Below are 16,552 nucleotides of genomic sequence, written 5' to 3'. Positions count from 1 at the left end.
TTTTAAAAAAATAAGAAAAAACATCATAAATTGTCCATGTGGTAGTGAAATGACGAAAATACCCTTCAATTAACAGACAAAACTTAACGGAGTTAACAATAAGGATCAATCGTCAAAAGTTTTAAAAACACAGGGACCATCTATGAGGTTTTTAAACCACGGGAACTAAACTTCAGATTTTGGGTAACCACATGAACCATTTATGATGTTTTTTCGACATATAATATATTTGTAATTTTTTTTATATAAGTTAATAGCAAAGAGTTAAAAAGATGGTCAAAAATTATATTAAAAAAATACTAAAAGTTAAAACTATAGTTGAAAATATTAAAAAATGTTTAAAAAAATACTATTTTGGTAAATATTTTGACTATTATTCTATTCTGGTAAATATATTTGAAACTAAACCTATTCGGTATTTTTTTTTTTTTCAAACACACCCATTTGGTCATAAACTCGTGTGTTTTGCATAGCCTCTAAATACATTAAAAGCGTAAAAATGTTTTGTAAAGCACAGGGACATGTGACTTGTGTTCTTGAGAGAGAGAGAGAGAGAGAGAGACCCTTTTTCATTTTTTGATTATTAAAATAAATAAATAGGTATTAGATTGTTAAGAAAAAAAAATGAAAAATAAATACACCAAGGGTATTGCAGCCATTTCAATATTCGGAGGGACCAAATACGCAACCAAACTAGCTCAAAAGAACCACCAATCCCAAAAAAAATCGGGGTTGGACCAAAATCCAAAAAAAAAATGCGACCAATTTTGCAATTTTGTCTAAATAAATCTATATTTATGCACAAACTAGGTTGAATGTACAGAAGGAAGCAAAGTCAATTCCAATCCAGCAAGTATGCGAGTGAGATGGTTTCTGATTCTTCAAGGCAAACAGAAACACCTCCATCCATGAAATTTAATCCTCTCTCCAAATTCCACAAGCCTGCATCCAAGTAGTGAATGAAAACAATTACAACTATTTTCATAATCACTGAAGATACTATATGTCATTAAGGCATTGTGCTTTACAAAACTTGAAAATTATAGCATTATACTTTCAATTTTTCCTTCTTAAAGAACACAAATACATACACAAATTTATAAAAACATACATATGATTAAGCAAGATTCTTACCTGAAAAAGCAATAGTATTGGCATTAACCAATCACTATCATGGCTCCTGATATGATAATCATTTGGAAGCTCAATCCTGAATTTTGTTTATAAAAACAAAACAAATTTAGAAACTCACATAAAAGAAACATTAAAAAATATATATTATTCATGTATATGATGTTATTTATCAACAGTTATATACTCCCTCCGTCCCAAAATTATTGTCCACAGACAAAAAACACATAGATTAAGAAAAACAATCATTATTTTTGTCTTTTTGAGTAAAATGACCCTCTTGCCCTTTTCTAAAACCAATGGGAAATATACATTTGTAATTATTCAAGTTTACTTTATTAAATGTTAGGGGTAATATGGTAAAACTGTATATCTACTTTTGGTAGTGGACAATAATTTTGGGACAAACTAAAATAGTAAGGTGGACAATAATTTTGGGACGGAGGGAGTATATGATAAAGCTTACTTCTTGAGATAGACTTTGCAGCATCCCTTGTTTGTTCTTTGGAGTAATCTCAAGATCTTACACTGCAGCTATAAAGGAAATAACCTACTTATGAATGTCAATTATCCTGTCTATATAATTTTAAAATCAAAAGAATTACAAGTTTTTGAAGAAACAAAGTGAACAAAAAAAGAAGTGTGTATATACATTCAAGTTTCATCCACTTATGAAGTACTTTTTTATAAAAGGAATATCATTCTAAAAATCTCATCTACAAAAATTGAGAACCTATTACCTACCATTTTATCATTCTTGATTTTTGGTTGATTTCTGGTTCCACCCATGAATTAAAGTAGTGTAAGTTATTTGATCTAAATCTACACCTCTTTGAGACATTTCATCAAACAGTTGGAGGGCATCTTCAATCCTCCCTTCCTTTGAATACCCCTTCGCCAGTGTATTATACGTAACAACATCAGGAACAATTCCCTTTTCTTTCATCTCTCCAAGAAGCTTCACAGCTTCATCTGTTTCACCAAGTCTGCAATACCCATCCATCATAACTGTATACGTGATTTTATTAGGGTTTATCCCATATGAACACATTTCCCCCAAAATTGCTTCCACTTTATCCATCTCCCCAATCTTACAATACCCATTGATTAAAGCAGTATAACACACAACATTTGGTGATAAACCAAATTCCCTCATTTCATCAATCATAAGCTTTGCATCTTCAACACATCCGATTTTGCAGTGTCCATCGATTAAAGAAGAATAAGTTTCAGAAGTCGGTTGAATTCCTTTACTTTTCATCTCATTACAAACCCTAATCGCCTCTTTCATATCACCCATTCTTGTGTATCCTCTAATAAGAGAATTATAGATAAAAGAGTTGACTTCCATTTTCTCGTTGACTATCTTGTTAAAAAGATCTTTTCCCTTTTCGACTTGATCACATTTACAAAACCCTTCGATGATAACTCCATATGTAGAAACATCAGGAGTCAAATCTTTAGTTTTACACTTCTCAAAAAGCATCAAAGCTTCATCCATCTTACCCTTTTGACACAACCCGTTTATCAACGAAGTGAAAGTCGAAATATCCGGTGAAATTCCTTTTTTACCCATCTCTTCACTCAATTGAAAACCTTCATCGAATCTCCCCTCTTTGCAATGCCATGAGATCAAAATGTTGTATGTAGATCTATCAAAATGTAACCCTTTTTGTAACATCTCTTTAAGAATCTTTATAACCTCTTTTGCATTTGAAGATTCACAAAGACCATGAATAAGGGCATTTGATGTTATTATATTTGGAAAAAAACATTTTTCAAGTAGTTTAAACCAAAGATTAACTGCTTCTGAATGTTTACCTTGATTACAAAGACCAGTAATTATCATAGTCAACAACTTATCATTTGGCTTTAAATCTCTTAACAACATTTCATGAACATATCGAAGAGCAGAATCCATTTTTGAAAGCTTACAAAGCCAATGAATAATCGAAGTAAAAGAACCCGCGTTTATTGTTAAACTAATCGATAGCATTTCCTCCAAAAGCTTTTCAGCTTCTTCAAATTGATTACTATTGCAAAATCCCTTGATGAGAGTATTGAAAGTGACAGAATTTGGATTCAATCCCTTTGATGACATGTCATTTCTAATTTCAATTGCTTTCTTCATGTCACCTTGTGTACAGTATCCATCTATCAAAGTATTATAAACAACCTCATTTGGGAGAAAACCATTGGAGGTCATTTCAGTTAAAACACTCTGAGCTTCATTGTAGTTTTGAGCTTTCAATAACCCGTTGAGAAGAACACTATATGTATTAAGACTAGGAGTTACACCTTTCTTGATCATCTTTTCTTTGAGGTGAAAAGCTTCTTGTAAGTTCTGATTCTTGCAAAGACCATGAATGATGTTATTGTAAGTTACAACATTTGGGGAAACACCAATTTCCTCCATTTGTGAGAATATGGCCATGGCTTCTTTGATTTTGTGGTCTTTACAAAGGGCGTTAATGGCTGTTGTAAAGAGATAGACATCTGGTTGAACACCTCTACGTAAAATGTTGAAGATCTCATGGGCTTTTTGAAGGAGGTTTGACTTCACGAGAGAAGTCAAGAGAAAATTACAAGTGTTTAATGATGGAAACAAGTGCTTTTCAGCTATTAACTGGACTATATCTGAAGCAGGAAGGAGGCCAAAAGCTTTGAATTGGGTACAATAAACATGAATCAACAAATCAAATGTTGGAAGGGGGAGTGCGTCTGATGTGAAATGGAATTCCATAAATAAAGTGGCAATTTCGATGTGTTTGGTTTTGGGATCATGAAGCAACACAGGGAGTTTATCGTCGATCAATTGAATCAAAAGTAATCTAGCTGGGGATTCCAGCTTTGAACCAACAAGCAAATGAATCAACAAACAATACGACTTAATACTGAATTTAAATCCGCAAGACCTGGAAGCAAAGTAAAAGAAATTCAATGCGGTTCGTGGTTTCACAGAATACCTAATATCGCAGAAAACACAATCGAACTGCTGTGGAGACAAATGTGTGACTATATCTTTACATTTAGACGAATCTAAAGATGGGTTTGATAGAATTGAAGTTACCCGTTTGATCAAATCCTGATTCTCAAGCTGCAATGGGGTTTTTTTGGGCGATGGCTTTGAATGGTTATGCTGGGTAGAGGCTGATTGAAAGGGGTTCCTCTTTAAGGGTGAGAATTTGGAGATTCTGAGCCTCTTTAAATCCATTAAGAGGCAGATGTGATTGGAAGAAGGTTTTTGTCGATGAATTTGTTATGGAAAAGCTTCATTTTGGCGATGTTGTTGAAGAAGGGGGTTGTGGTGGCGATGGTGCCATGAGTTTTGGTGCGTATGAGAAAGGGCCACGAGATCTCAGTAGCGGGTTTACTATTTGGGGTGATAAACCGCAAAACCCTGGTGTAGGGTTTGGGCGGAGGAAGCCAACCAAGACTGTTTAAGCCGATGTAGCAGCCAGCCTCTTTGGTGCTTTTTTTATTTGACAAAATGAAAACTCTGGAAATTAATGAAAAATCGGTTTTTATGTTCAGTTTTTCATTTTTTCTTTTTAGTTTTTGTTTTCCATCTTTATTTTTCATTGAAAAATTTAGAAAACGATTTTAGTTAAAACTTATTCATTTTTCATTTTCAGTTTTAGAAAATTAGAAAACGTGTTTAGATGTGTGTTTTTCTATCGGTTTTCATGTTTAGAAAACGGTAGCGGTGGTAGGATGGGGGCCGGGGGCGGTAGCGGTAGTGGGTCGGCGGCGGTGGTGATGATGACATGCGGTAGTGGTGGCGGCGACAATTGCGGCAGTGGTGGTGATGGCGGCGGTGGTGGCACTGGTGATGATGGTGATGGTGATGGTAGGTTGATGATTGTGGTAGCGGTGTTGGGTGGGTGAGTGTGCCTGTATATGTTAGTGGGTGTGTGTTTGTATGTGTGTGTGTGTGGGTTGTGTTTTTAGGTGTGTGGGTGTGGGTGTATGTATGTATGTGTGTGTGTTTGTGGGGGTGGGGGTGGGGGTGGGTGTGTGTTTGTATGTGTGTATGTGTGTATGTGTGTTTGTAGGGTGGGCATGGGTGTCGGTTTGTGTGTATGTGTGTGTATGTTTGCGGGGGTGTTAGTGTGGATGGGGTGGGTAGGTGGGATGGATATGTATGTTTGTGTGTGTATGTATGTGTGTGTCTGAAAGGGGAGGGGGGCTTGGGAGTGGGTGGGTGTGGGTAGGTAGGGGTGTGTTGGGTTGACGGTGTTAAGTTGGGGGTAGGTAGAGGTGGATGGGGGTGAAAGTGGAAAACAATGATTATTAGTTTTTCAAAAATTTTCATCTTCTTTGTAATTTTAGAAAACAGAAAATTTTTATTTTTTGTGAAAAATTTAGAAAAATAGACGAAATAAATGCGTTTTCAAAATTCTCATTATTTTAGGAAAAATTTTCCAGAAAACGGCTCATTTGTTCGGAACTAAACGCACCTTAGGATTTGGGTTTTATACAATTATTATTATAATTTTTTTAATCTAATATAACATTTCTACCAATATTTAGGTTTCATTAATTTTAATTTTAATACAACTAATATAATAAAATATAAATTAATACAAAATTATGTTTCGGTGACAACAGTTTTTCAAAATATATGGATTCAGTATACGTATCACCTATCGAAAACGTTACATATCGAGTCTATTAAGTTCCATTCTGTGCATTAGTAGTCCATGTGGTTTTTCTTTCATAATTGATTTGAAATTATAATTTCACATCATATTAGATTTTTTCTAGTTTTAAAATAATCATTTATTAATAAAAAAACACATAAACTTATATCACCATCTTTCTAAACCCACTAACCCTAAAATTTATTACTCGTCTTTTTTTTTTGAGAAGCAACTACTGTCACCACCACCACTGTCATCGTCGGCCATTGCCTACAACATCCTCCCCGTCTCTCTCTCTTTCTCTCTCTCTCTCTCTCACACACACACACACTCTCGTGTTCCATGTATTTTTCATAAAGGTTCATAATATAAAGTTGTTTGCAAAATTGGTCCATATGTTGGGCGTACGTGATAGATACGTCGGGCGTAGGTCATTTAATATGATCGTGGGTTCCCTCGAGTACATTGGGTGTACTCATGTAGGCCTTCAACCCTAAGTTGTAGGGTTTGGACCCTATTTAAACACCTTAAGACCCCATGGTGTCCCTCATCACCAACCTCCATTATCCCCACAGCATCATTTCAAAACCCTAGCCAAGTTGTGAGGTTCTTGAGGTCTTAGAGTACTTTTGTGTATTTTGGTTCATTTTTAAGAAAAAGGAGTTCATTGGAGAAGTGTTGGCAAGCTTGGAGCTTGTAGATCTAGACTTGGTTTTACATCTTGCATCTTCTAGATGTATAAAGCTTCAAACTTTATGGATTTTTAGTGTAGATCTAGTTTTGGGTTATGTTTTAGGCATGATTTGGTCCCTTGGCTTGGATCTTGTTAGCAGAAGTTACTCCATAACCTTCGAACATCATTTCTAGCCATTTCTGAGTTTGTTAAGTTATCAAAATTGGATCTTTGGGGTTATAGTCCACTTATGCATGAGTTGTTGATCTTTTTAAGAAATTATGGACCTAGGGTTTAGTGTTGGGTCCTATTAAGCCATGCAAAAGCTTAAAGTGGTCAACTTTATCAGTTAAGACCTTCTTAAGACTTAGATTTGTGAATTGGACGTTTAGACTTTAGGCATTAAGTTCTTAGTGGAAAGTTTTGGGCCTCAGTGAGGTATATTGGGCATACCCTCTTGGTACGTACGACGTAATGGGTTGAGCCCGATTTCCTTTTCTATCGAAGCCCAGTACGCCATGCGTAATGTGGTGATACGCTTGGCATACTCACCAAAAGGTCATTTGGGCCATTTTTGGGCCTTAGGTCATTATGGTTTTAGGCAATGGTTAGATGGGTCAAGTAGGGGAAGGGTAAAATGATCTTTTACCCTTGGCACAATAGAATATGATTTGGACCATTTATTAGAGGTTAGTACCCTAATTATTAATTAGGATTGATTTTGGATATGTTCAGTGTGAGGAGCTATGGTAGCAGCAGACCGAGAGTGTGATTTGTTTATCATCAGACTGAGGTGAGTCTCCTCACTGTACTTGTGGGCCGAATGCACCTATGTCGGCCCGCTGGATTATGTTGTAGGATAGTAGTAGTCTTCATGACACTTACTGATGTGTATGTGTGATTGTTGTCTTTATGACTCTTGCTAGTATGATTATATGATTAGTTGTAGGGGTGAAATAGACCCATACCAGTTAAAAGATACCAAAGGATTCGGAAGGGGCTCAACGAGTCGAAAGGGACTTAGGGAGTCGGAAGGGACTCAAAGAATCGAAAGGGACTCGGGGGTGAAATAGACATGTTACATGCTTTAGTATGATATGTATGGATGATGTGTATGTATGGTTTGTGGTATTTTGGGGAACTCACTAAACTTTGTGATTACGGTTTATGTTTAAAAGTTTTTCAAGTACTTCCGGTTCAAAAATGAAGGGTACGACATGATCGCATCGCATCCACCTGTGTTTGACATTTCATGATTTGGGGATTATACTCTGATAATTGTTTTTCTACTATGACATACTTGATGGTTTTGAAAAATATGATTGATGGTTTGGTTGATTTTAAACAAATAATTTTACTTAGTATTTTGGGATGTTACAAGTTGTATCAGAGCTTTGGTTATTCAAACACACTCTTGGGTGTGTATGAACACAAACTAGGGAATTAAGTGAAAAGAAAAAGATTTAATAAAAGGATTTTTATAAAATGGGGTGTAATGCATGCAATCGGCCAAACTCCGGTAAGTGTTACCAAAATAGTCATACATGCTTATTTATTTTTAGTATATGAATATATGAATAACATGCTAGATTAGGGCTAAGGATCTGCTCAGAGTTGTATGCTAGGAAAGATGGTTGTATATTAGGGATAAGCGTGGGACATAACCGGTACCGACCCGTACCATTCCCGATTTCCCGAAAACCAAATTTGATCAAAAGTGAATCTCGAGTACCGAACTGAATTAACATCATCGGTACCGGTACCGGGAATGGTACCGGTTTTCGGTACCAGTGGTACCGAATCCTGAATTTCATGTATTTGGAGTACCGAGTACCGTCCCATATTTTTCAATTCGGTATTGTTCAGTACCGGTTCCGGTACGGTACCGGTACGGGATTGAGATTTGGGCCAAAATTCTCATCCCTACTATATATGCCTATGCATGAGCCTTTATAACTGCATGCTAATATAGATTACAAATGATATGTTAGGATGGCTTGTTAGGCAGTGCTCTGATTAGAACTCGATGCTCGAATGTTGCTTGCTTTGTTCTTTTAGGAATCACTACTAATACTAGTTACCTATCAAGCGAATATGTTATGTTACATGTTAATTTTAAAAGGTTAGGTTTAACTCTATTACGTAGCTCTTGATTGATTACAACCATTGTAGTGTGAGACCTTGCAGTCAAAGAAATATCTAGTATTTGTTGCATGTAATTATATTTGTAAGGTAGTTAGTGGGTGTTAGTGAGAGTATCTTCTACATCTGATGACGGAGAGTGGCAGTGTAACGCTTGGTCCATGTATTATACATTTTGTAACACTCTAAAAATTCCAACCAATTTAAACTTTTCAAAAACAACCGAATTTCATAAAGTTATTACAAAAGGTTTTCAACACTTTTATTATCAGAGTATTCCCCAGAACCATATCATAAAATATAAACATGAGGAGCGGTACGATCATGCCTTTGCCTTGCCACAGTCTCCTGAAGCACCTAAAACATTTAAACCACAACTGTAAGCCCGAAATCTTAGTGAGATACCCCCAAAATACCAACCACGTATACCATACACATAGCATATCATAACATAACAGAACACAGAACAGCCATGCACTTTGGGTCTACTGTGTGACTGGTCCGCCGCACCGGCCTACAGTCCACCTGATCCACCCTCCGAGTCTAGCCATATACATCGAGTCTACAGTGTGATTGGTCCACCCGCACCGGGCCTTCAATCCACCTGGTCCACTCTCTGAGTCTACAGTATGACTGGTCCGCCCGCACCGGGCCTTCAGTTGGCCTGGTCCACTCGTCGAGCCTCGACACGTCTGGTCCGCCCTCTTTGGGCCTACAGCCTATCCGGACCACTCGTTGGGCCTTCGGGATAACCGGTCCGCCCTGGGTATGTTGGCCTACAGCATAAAGTAGGACCCGCCTCAACCCAACCCCAATCCAACAACCATGTGCACATAAACATATAATCATATAACAATCCACATCCAATCAAACCGATCTAGCAGATCACATAGCATAACCTCATCCTAACAAGGATACCGACCTAACCAGTCACTAGCATAGCATCATCCTATATACCAGGATACCGACCTTAACCAGGTCTCTAACATATACCATCCTAACTACCAGGATGCAAACATAGCAAAGCAACAACATAACAATAATACCCGGATTACAATCCGATAAAGGGCCGGCCTTGGTGCCTTAGACCCTGTTGATATAGTGAGGATAACTCACCTTGCGACTACTGACTGAAAAGGATAAGATCACGCTGCTCCAACCTCCGACACGAACTCCACCACTGATCAATGCCGAAAGACTGAACTCAATAAATACCCATAATTGCCAAAATACAACTGGTCAACTCTTGGTCAAAGTCAAAGTCCTCAGTCAAAGTCAACCCTCCTGACTGACTCTACTCGCCGAGTCAACCCGCTGACTCGTCGAGTCCCCATGCTCTGAAACTCCCATAACACGACGCAACTCGCCGAGTCGCCCCAAGACTCGCCGAGTCCCACAACTCTGAGTCTAACCGTACTCAACTCATTGAGTCATCCCCTGACTCACCGATTCACAGCTTAACCAGAAAAGGTTAGGACCTCACGACTAGACTCGCCGAGTCCAAAAACAGACTCGCCGAGTCCAAGGCTATCTTCAACCAACTCGCCGAGTTGTTCTTCCAACTCGTCGAGTTTCTGCCTATCTTCATGCAACTCATCGAGTACACCCATGTGACTCGCCGAGTACCTCTAGCTCTTAATCCCTACAGTGGCTTATCAAACCATGCAGGGGCTCCAAACCATAGATCCACTCCCCTACAACCCATCCATCATGTAAAGTGGCAAACTTTACGTGAATCCAAAGAGACCTAAGCATAAAAGACACTTAGCTAAGGTTTGGGACTAAAAGGCTTCATCAACAACTCTTGAATAGGGACTTTTATGCACTCTAGACCTTCTCCATTCCAGACCTGGGGTAGCAACCTCAGATTTAACCTCTAAACTCAAAATATCACAAGGTATGCTTTCCAAAAACTCCAAAATGATAAATCTAGATAAATAACAGCCCAAACAATGAAATAATACCTCAAAAGAAAGCTCCAATAGAAGAGTAATCCAAATCCTTGCAAACCCCTTGCTCGAAGCCTCTTATCCTTCAATATCTCTTCAAAAAACACTTCTTCAAACTCCAAATGCTCTCTAATTCTCTCATAAACGAATATTAGGGTTTCTGGACTTCAAGGGAGAGTAAAGAGGTTGGGGAGAGGGTATTATGTTCTTTATATAGGGCTCAATCCCTGGGATTAGGGTTTTCTCCACACAACACCAACTCACCGAGTCCAGCCATCGACTCGCCGAGTTGGCCACTTAACACGCGACCAGAATCGCGACCCTACTCGCCGAGTCCACCCATGGACTCGCCGAGTTGACCATTCATATTTTCACTTTGAACCCTGAACTTGCACTCCTGAACTCGGGATGTTACACATTTCTCAAAATATTGGAATTTTATGGGAACTCGACGAGTTAGGGAGCTCCAACTCGTCGTGTCGAGAATCTTGTGGCCACAAGTTTTAATGACCCAACTCGACAAGTCGGGGAATCCCATCTCGACAAGTTTGCGGTTGATGATGAAACCCAAATTTTTGGGTGTTGCACCCAATTTAAAGGACTTAAACCCCCTTGGCTGGCCTCCTTACCAGCCACCCTTGTCCAGAAACCCTAGATTCATGTATCATCTTTCAAGATTGAGTGTGTGATATATTAGAATTGGTTTTTTTGTTCTTTGGAAGGAGCTTGGAAGTTAGAAGCATCTAGCTTACAAGAAGAAGTATAGATCCAGAAACTCTTCATCATTAGCAATCTTCTTGAGGTATAAAGTCGACATCTTGCTTTGTTATCATCTAGATCTCTTTAATGGAAGTTTTAGCATGATTTTGGGATTTTGGTTGGGCTAGCCAAGATTTTGAAGGTTCCAGGGGTTGTTATGTTAGATCTAACCCCTTCATGACTTTTCATGGCTGAAAGTTGCAAACTTTATTAGTTCTAAACCCCATTCATGCAATAAGTCCCTCATTGTGTACATATTAAGCCCTAGAAGGTATTTGTAGTTTTGCATGGACGTAAAGTTGGAAACTTTACGTGATTATCCGACCTTTGGACTCTAGATCTGTGTTTTGGGGCTATATTGGGAGATTTCAATGGATTAATGGACTAAGACTCACTCTAAAGAGCCTAGGGTTTGGGTTTGCTTCTTTTTGGATGGTTCTTAAGGGTAAAATTGGAAACTTTACCCTTCTAGACATCATTTTGGAGGAGATCAGAGATTTGGAGTCCTTAGATTCGATGGTATTAGCTTAATGCATTAAGAGGTCGGATTTCTGCCCAACTTGACGAGTTCATTAGTGAACTCAACAAGTTGATGGGATTTTTCCCGATCTGTACGGGTAATAGAGAAACTCAACGAGTTGAGGGACAACTCGGCGAGTTGGGTCAAATCAGGACGTTGACTTTGACCTTTGACCTTAGTCTTTGACCATGTTTGACCTTTAAGGGGTTTTGGGGCATTTTGATTTGTATTTAAGAAATTGTTTCTGTTACAGGGTTGTGTAGAGCGGATATTAGAGTCTCGACCTAGTCAGCTTCCTTGCGGTATTGAGGTGAGTCTTCACACCACACTCATGGGTCGAAGGCACCAAGACCGACCCATTAACTGATATGAGATGATTAGTTTTGGAATGTGTAATGGTTTGCTATTTGATTTATGTATAGGTATATGTGAAGACCATAAAAGGAGCCCATGGCACTTGGCAAGACCATAGGAGGAGCCCATGACATGAGGATATAAGACCATGGGGGTAGCCCACGACATTCCATTGAAGACCATGGAGGGAGTCCATGGAAAACTTGTATGTATATGTATGAGCATGACATTATGTGATTTGTGTGATTGGGAAAGTCACTAAGCTTGTGCTTACAATTTTATTGAATGTTTTAGGTACTTCTATTGATAAGGGCAAGGGCCCGGCTGGATGATGTGGCGTGCATTCTCCAGTGTTTTCACATTTATGTTTTTGTACTCTGAATTCAAAAATAAGACTGATATATATTGGGATTTTTCTACTTCCTATGGATTATGTTTATGGAATTAAAAGTTTTAAAAAATTTCTGAAAATTGGGCTGTTACAGGCGGGAAGGGAAACCTAGGTAGCATACTAGCTTAGCTGTGACAAATATAAAGTTTCGGGTCAAACCAAGTCTAAGGGGTCTTGTATATAAGTGTATATGCAATGTTTAACTTTGGTAAATTGATGTTTGATAATATACACTTGAAGCCCATGATACATTAAGCCTTAAATGATAAATGCAAATCAAACAAGAATCCAATGGTGTTAACACATGAACTTGTATTTATGCCATAATCTTGAATACTCGAATTTTAAGGCCATCACCTTTGATTTTTCTATCAACTAAAACCGAAAACATAACCATGAGAATCATTCAAAACCAAAATCACTTCAAATGGGCCATCCCTTGGCCGTAAACACCCTTAATGGATCATGTTTTGGCTAAAAACACTAAGAGAAAAGACTTAGGACCGAAAACATAAAGTAAAGCTAAGCCTAGGACCAAAATCACATGTGATTTCGGTCACACTAGGGTATTTCCAAGAGGGTTTGCGGTCATGGATGAGGTTAGGACAAAATAGTTGACTTGGTGAATAGATACTTCAACAGTTTCCCATGTAGATTAATAGCGAACAAACTTTTAAGCCATTATCCCTCAGTTATCAAAGTATATATCACATCAGTTCTTTACTCCTTATATTAGACGAGATTACCTCCACAATCCCCACCATTTCTTCATTTTTCTTCCTGTAACCTTTCCTTATCTCTCAAAAATTTTCTTCCAAGTTTCAAAGAAAATTTAAACCCAAGTTCATCCTTAAAATTTTTGGTAAGCATTCTTGTGTATCTTAAGTGTTTTGTGCATCCTTAAGTAAAAATCACCATGTTTACACACATTTTCGTGTGTTGGTTTTCTTAGAACACCAACCCTTCCAAGAAGTTCTTCAAGCTCTTACCAAGCTTTTTACATGTTTTAGGGGGGGGGGGGGAGAGAATGTAAGTAAAACTATGTTTATCCCACAAATAATTACATGTTTTCATCCTTATGTTAAAGATAAAATATTATTGGCGCAAGTTATGGTGTATACTAGTTTTGGTATAAGTATTTGTGATAAAAAAAAATATATGGTTGTAAAACTACATGGTTTTTAGAAACTTTTACTAAATGTTAGCTTTTCTAGGAAAAATGGTTATTGTACAGTCATTTACAAATTTGGTGAGTTCCAACCCAAAACCTTTCGTTTTGAATTTCATATTTTGACACTAGATAAGAATACACATACACATTTATATAAAGGATTATATGAATATTGTCAAACAAAACAAGTTAAACTATAAACAATATATTTTGACAGCTACACAACCATACGATCATTTTCAGAGGATACATATAATTACTCAAAAGTATAATATTTAATATTACGAGAAAAGGGATTCATAGTTCACGTAAATATGTTAATGCTCATGTGAGACGTACCTTCACCGTACCTACCTAGCGTACACCTTAAGTCCTGCATTATAACCAGAGTGTCCTGGAGGGAGAGCGAGACCGTTGTGTATAGATCTATACACGATTGACAACCCCACACCTCAGTTGCTCGCTACAGTTAGACCAGGTGACAAATGTCTACCAATCCCGATGCCTGAAGAACGTCGTTCATGCATATCAGTCATATCAAGCATGGTTATAATAACACACATAGGGATTAGCGAAACTACTTGGTTTACGGGAAGCTTATACTTCATTAGTTTTATAAAAAGAAATAAAACTATATACTATTTTCAGTACAACATTCACTTACATCTTGGTCTTAGGGTTTAAGAATACAGTTAACCTTTAAGAAAATATTGGATTTTCTAGTAACCTACATTATTACTTTACAAGGAAAAGATACAAAGGGTTTACATACAATTACAGTTCATATTAAATAAAATGTCAGATTTTCTGGAAATATACGAAACCATTTTTCACGAAACAGTTACAAACTCTTTTCTTACAAAATGTTTATGAACTCACCAACTTAATTGTTGACACTTTTCAAAATCACTTGTATTCTCAGGAAAGCAGTAGATAGATACTCAAATCTTCTTGAGGGCCGACATCGTCGTTTCAAGTTTTTCTAATTTTCAGTTATTTGTATTCAACTTTTGAACAGACAGAGTTTTGTAAACGATTTAATACTTGAAATCTCAATGTATGAATGTTTGTGTTGCTATGTTTCATTTATATTCAATTGTTATGATAATGTACACTCCATCCGCCCCCAGACGTTTCTGCCGTTCTGGTTTGGGGGTGTGACTGATTCATATCAGAGCATTGTTTATAGTGAACTAGTATATCAAACCATACAAGATATACAACTATAAATACAATAGGACTAACACATTCTGACTACAAATATACTTTCAAAAATATAATAATATTGTAAGTAAAGTATAAGTACATATGAGTATGGGCATTGTCATAACGAGGGCATAATAAAAGTAGTATGATGAGTCGAAAATTACGGGTCGGCCGTGGGATATGTAATTAGACCTTGAATAAATATAGACTGATCAACTATATTCATCCAAGGTGTAACTAGCATATGCTGGGAAATAGTCATAGTAAACGACGAGTCTACACTTATCAACACCAAGATACGCAGAATCAGACGCAACATTTAAAATACCGTAGGAGAATTTTAGGATACCATAGAACCCCATACTTAAACCTTCTATGTGTTTCTCATACCTGTATTCTCGCACAGACAATATGGCTGAGTTTCACCACGAAGACCCCCACTACCCTACCATGGTAGCATGCCGAGACTAGAGGAGACGGCCGACGATCTGCAGTAGGCATGAACCCACTACACCATACTCCTGGCTCCAGCACACTCAAGAATCAAGCACTACCTCCAATTGTACCACAAGTGGCCCATCTAGACACTCAAGTTCAAGCTCTCCATCATGAGGTAATGGAGATTGGAGGCAAAGCCTGGAATGCGAGTTAGTTACTACACTACTCGCATTATCTCTTAGGTTTATTATGTCTTTCATCACAACTAGTAGTAGTAAATTAAGTGAGGTACACCCTCCAAGAACCCATGTAATTCGAATTAACTAAATGGGTTGACAACTATGTTCTATTTTGATAAACTTAACGTTCACACAATATCTATTACCTATTACCAGAAGTACATTTTGACGATATGATCGAAAAACATGGGAATCATACAACAAAACACATAAATCTATAGGCACATATACGTAAATATAGATGAGATATAACTAGCAATGATCATAGTTACTTACGAACCTATTTCGTGCCATATAACAGAATCATGCCGCAACAAGAAAGTAACCAGCCTACCAGCGAAATACCCATTCTACAAATGGACCTCACTACTCTCCAAGCCACTATAACAGCCGCTATAACAGCCGTCACGGCGCAACTTAACACTATCAATGCAAACAGAAACAGGAGCGGAGCCAACAGTACCAACCCTGGTGGAAACCAAGGATACCAGCAAGTGTGTACCTGCAAGGACACTCCAAATCACAAACCTAAGAACTCTCGTGATAAAGGAGAGGTACTACCCAAGAAACGAAAGTTTCCGACTAATAAAAAGGGGCATCCGACTGAAGGACCTGCCAAAAAGCAACGAACCGTGGCAGTCCATGTTGCTACTGTTCCTGCTATTGTTCCCGCTACTCCAGCATCCTCCAATCGATATGCTGGAAACCTTCCAAAATGCAACAAGTGCAATTTCCATCACATCGTTGTTTGTCAAGAAATGTACTGCAAAAACTGCAACAGGAGGGGACACACAACTCATTTCTATAGAACACCGGTGCAATCCATCACCCAAATCCCCGACGTTGGAGTAAACTTGACTTATTACAAATGTGGTGAAATTGGACACTTTAAGAGAGATTTTCCAAGAGCAAAGAATGCTAGTGGTGACGGAAGGG

At 37.8% G+C, this 16,552-nt stretch overlaps 1 protein-coding gene across 2 annotated transcripts; it reads right to left on the bottom strand.

Moving 5' to 3' along the window:
* Positions 1–625: 625 nt before the first annotated feature.
* On the bottom strand, positions 626–4,598 carry LOC145056794 (Tetratricopeptide repeat (TPR)-like superfamily protein). Of its 2 annotated transcripts, none has more exons than XM_079004515.1 (4): positions 1,876–4,598; positions 1,598–1,681; positions 1,135–1,210; positions 626–942 (listed from the first exon to the last, which is right to left on the bottom strand). In XM_079004515.1, exon 1 carries the CDS (start codon positions 4,343–4,345, stop codon positions 1,883–1,885), a length of 2,463 nt encoding a protein of 820 aa, XP_078860641.1. In that variant the 5' UTR covers positions 4,346–4,598; the 3' UTR covers positions 626–942; positions 1,135–1,210; positions 1,598–1,681; positions 1,876–1,882. The 2 variants fall into 2 exon arrangements, with proteins under 2 accessions (XP_078860641.1, XP_078860640.1); XM_079004514.1 differs by having other exon boundaries at positions 1,598–1,665.
* Positions 4,599–16,552: the final 11,954 nt, after the last annotated feature.

This window comes from Lactuca serriola, chromosome 6 (genome assembly GCF_051521515.1).
Source record: "Lactuca serriola cultivar US96UC23 chromosome 6, Lser_US96UC23_V15, whole genome shotgun sequence".
NCBI classification, from domain to species: Eukaryota; Viridiplantae; Streptophyta; class Magnoliopsida; order Asterales; family Asteraceae; genus Lactuca; species Lactuca serriola.
Note: the sequence above shows the minus strand (reverse complement) of the source record. Positions and strands in the feature narration are given on the sequence as shown.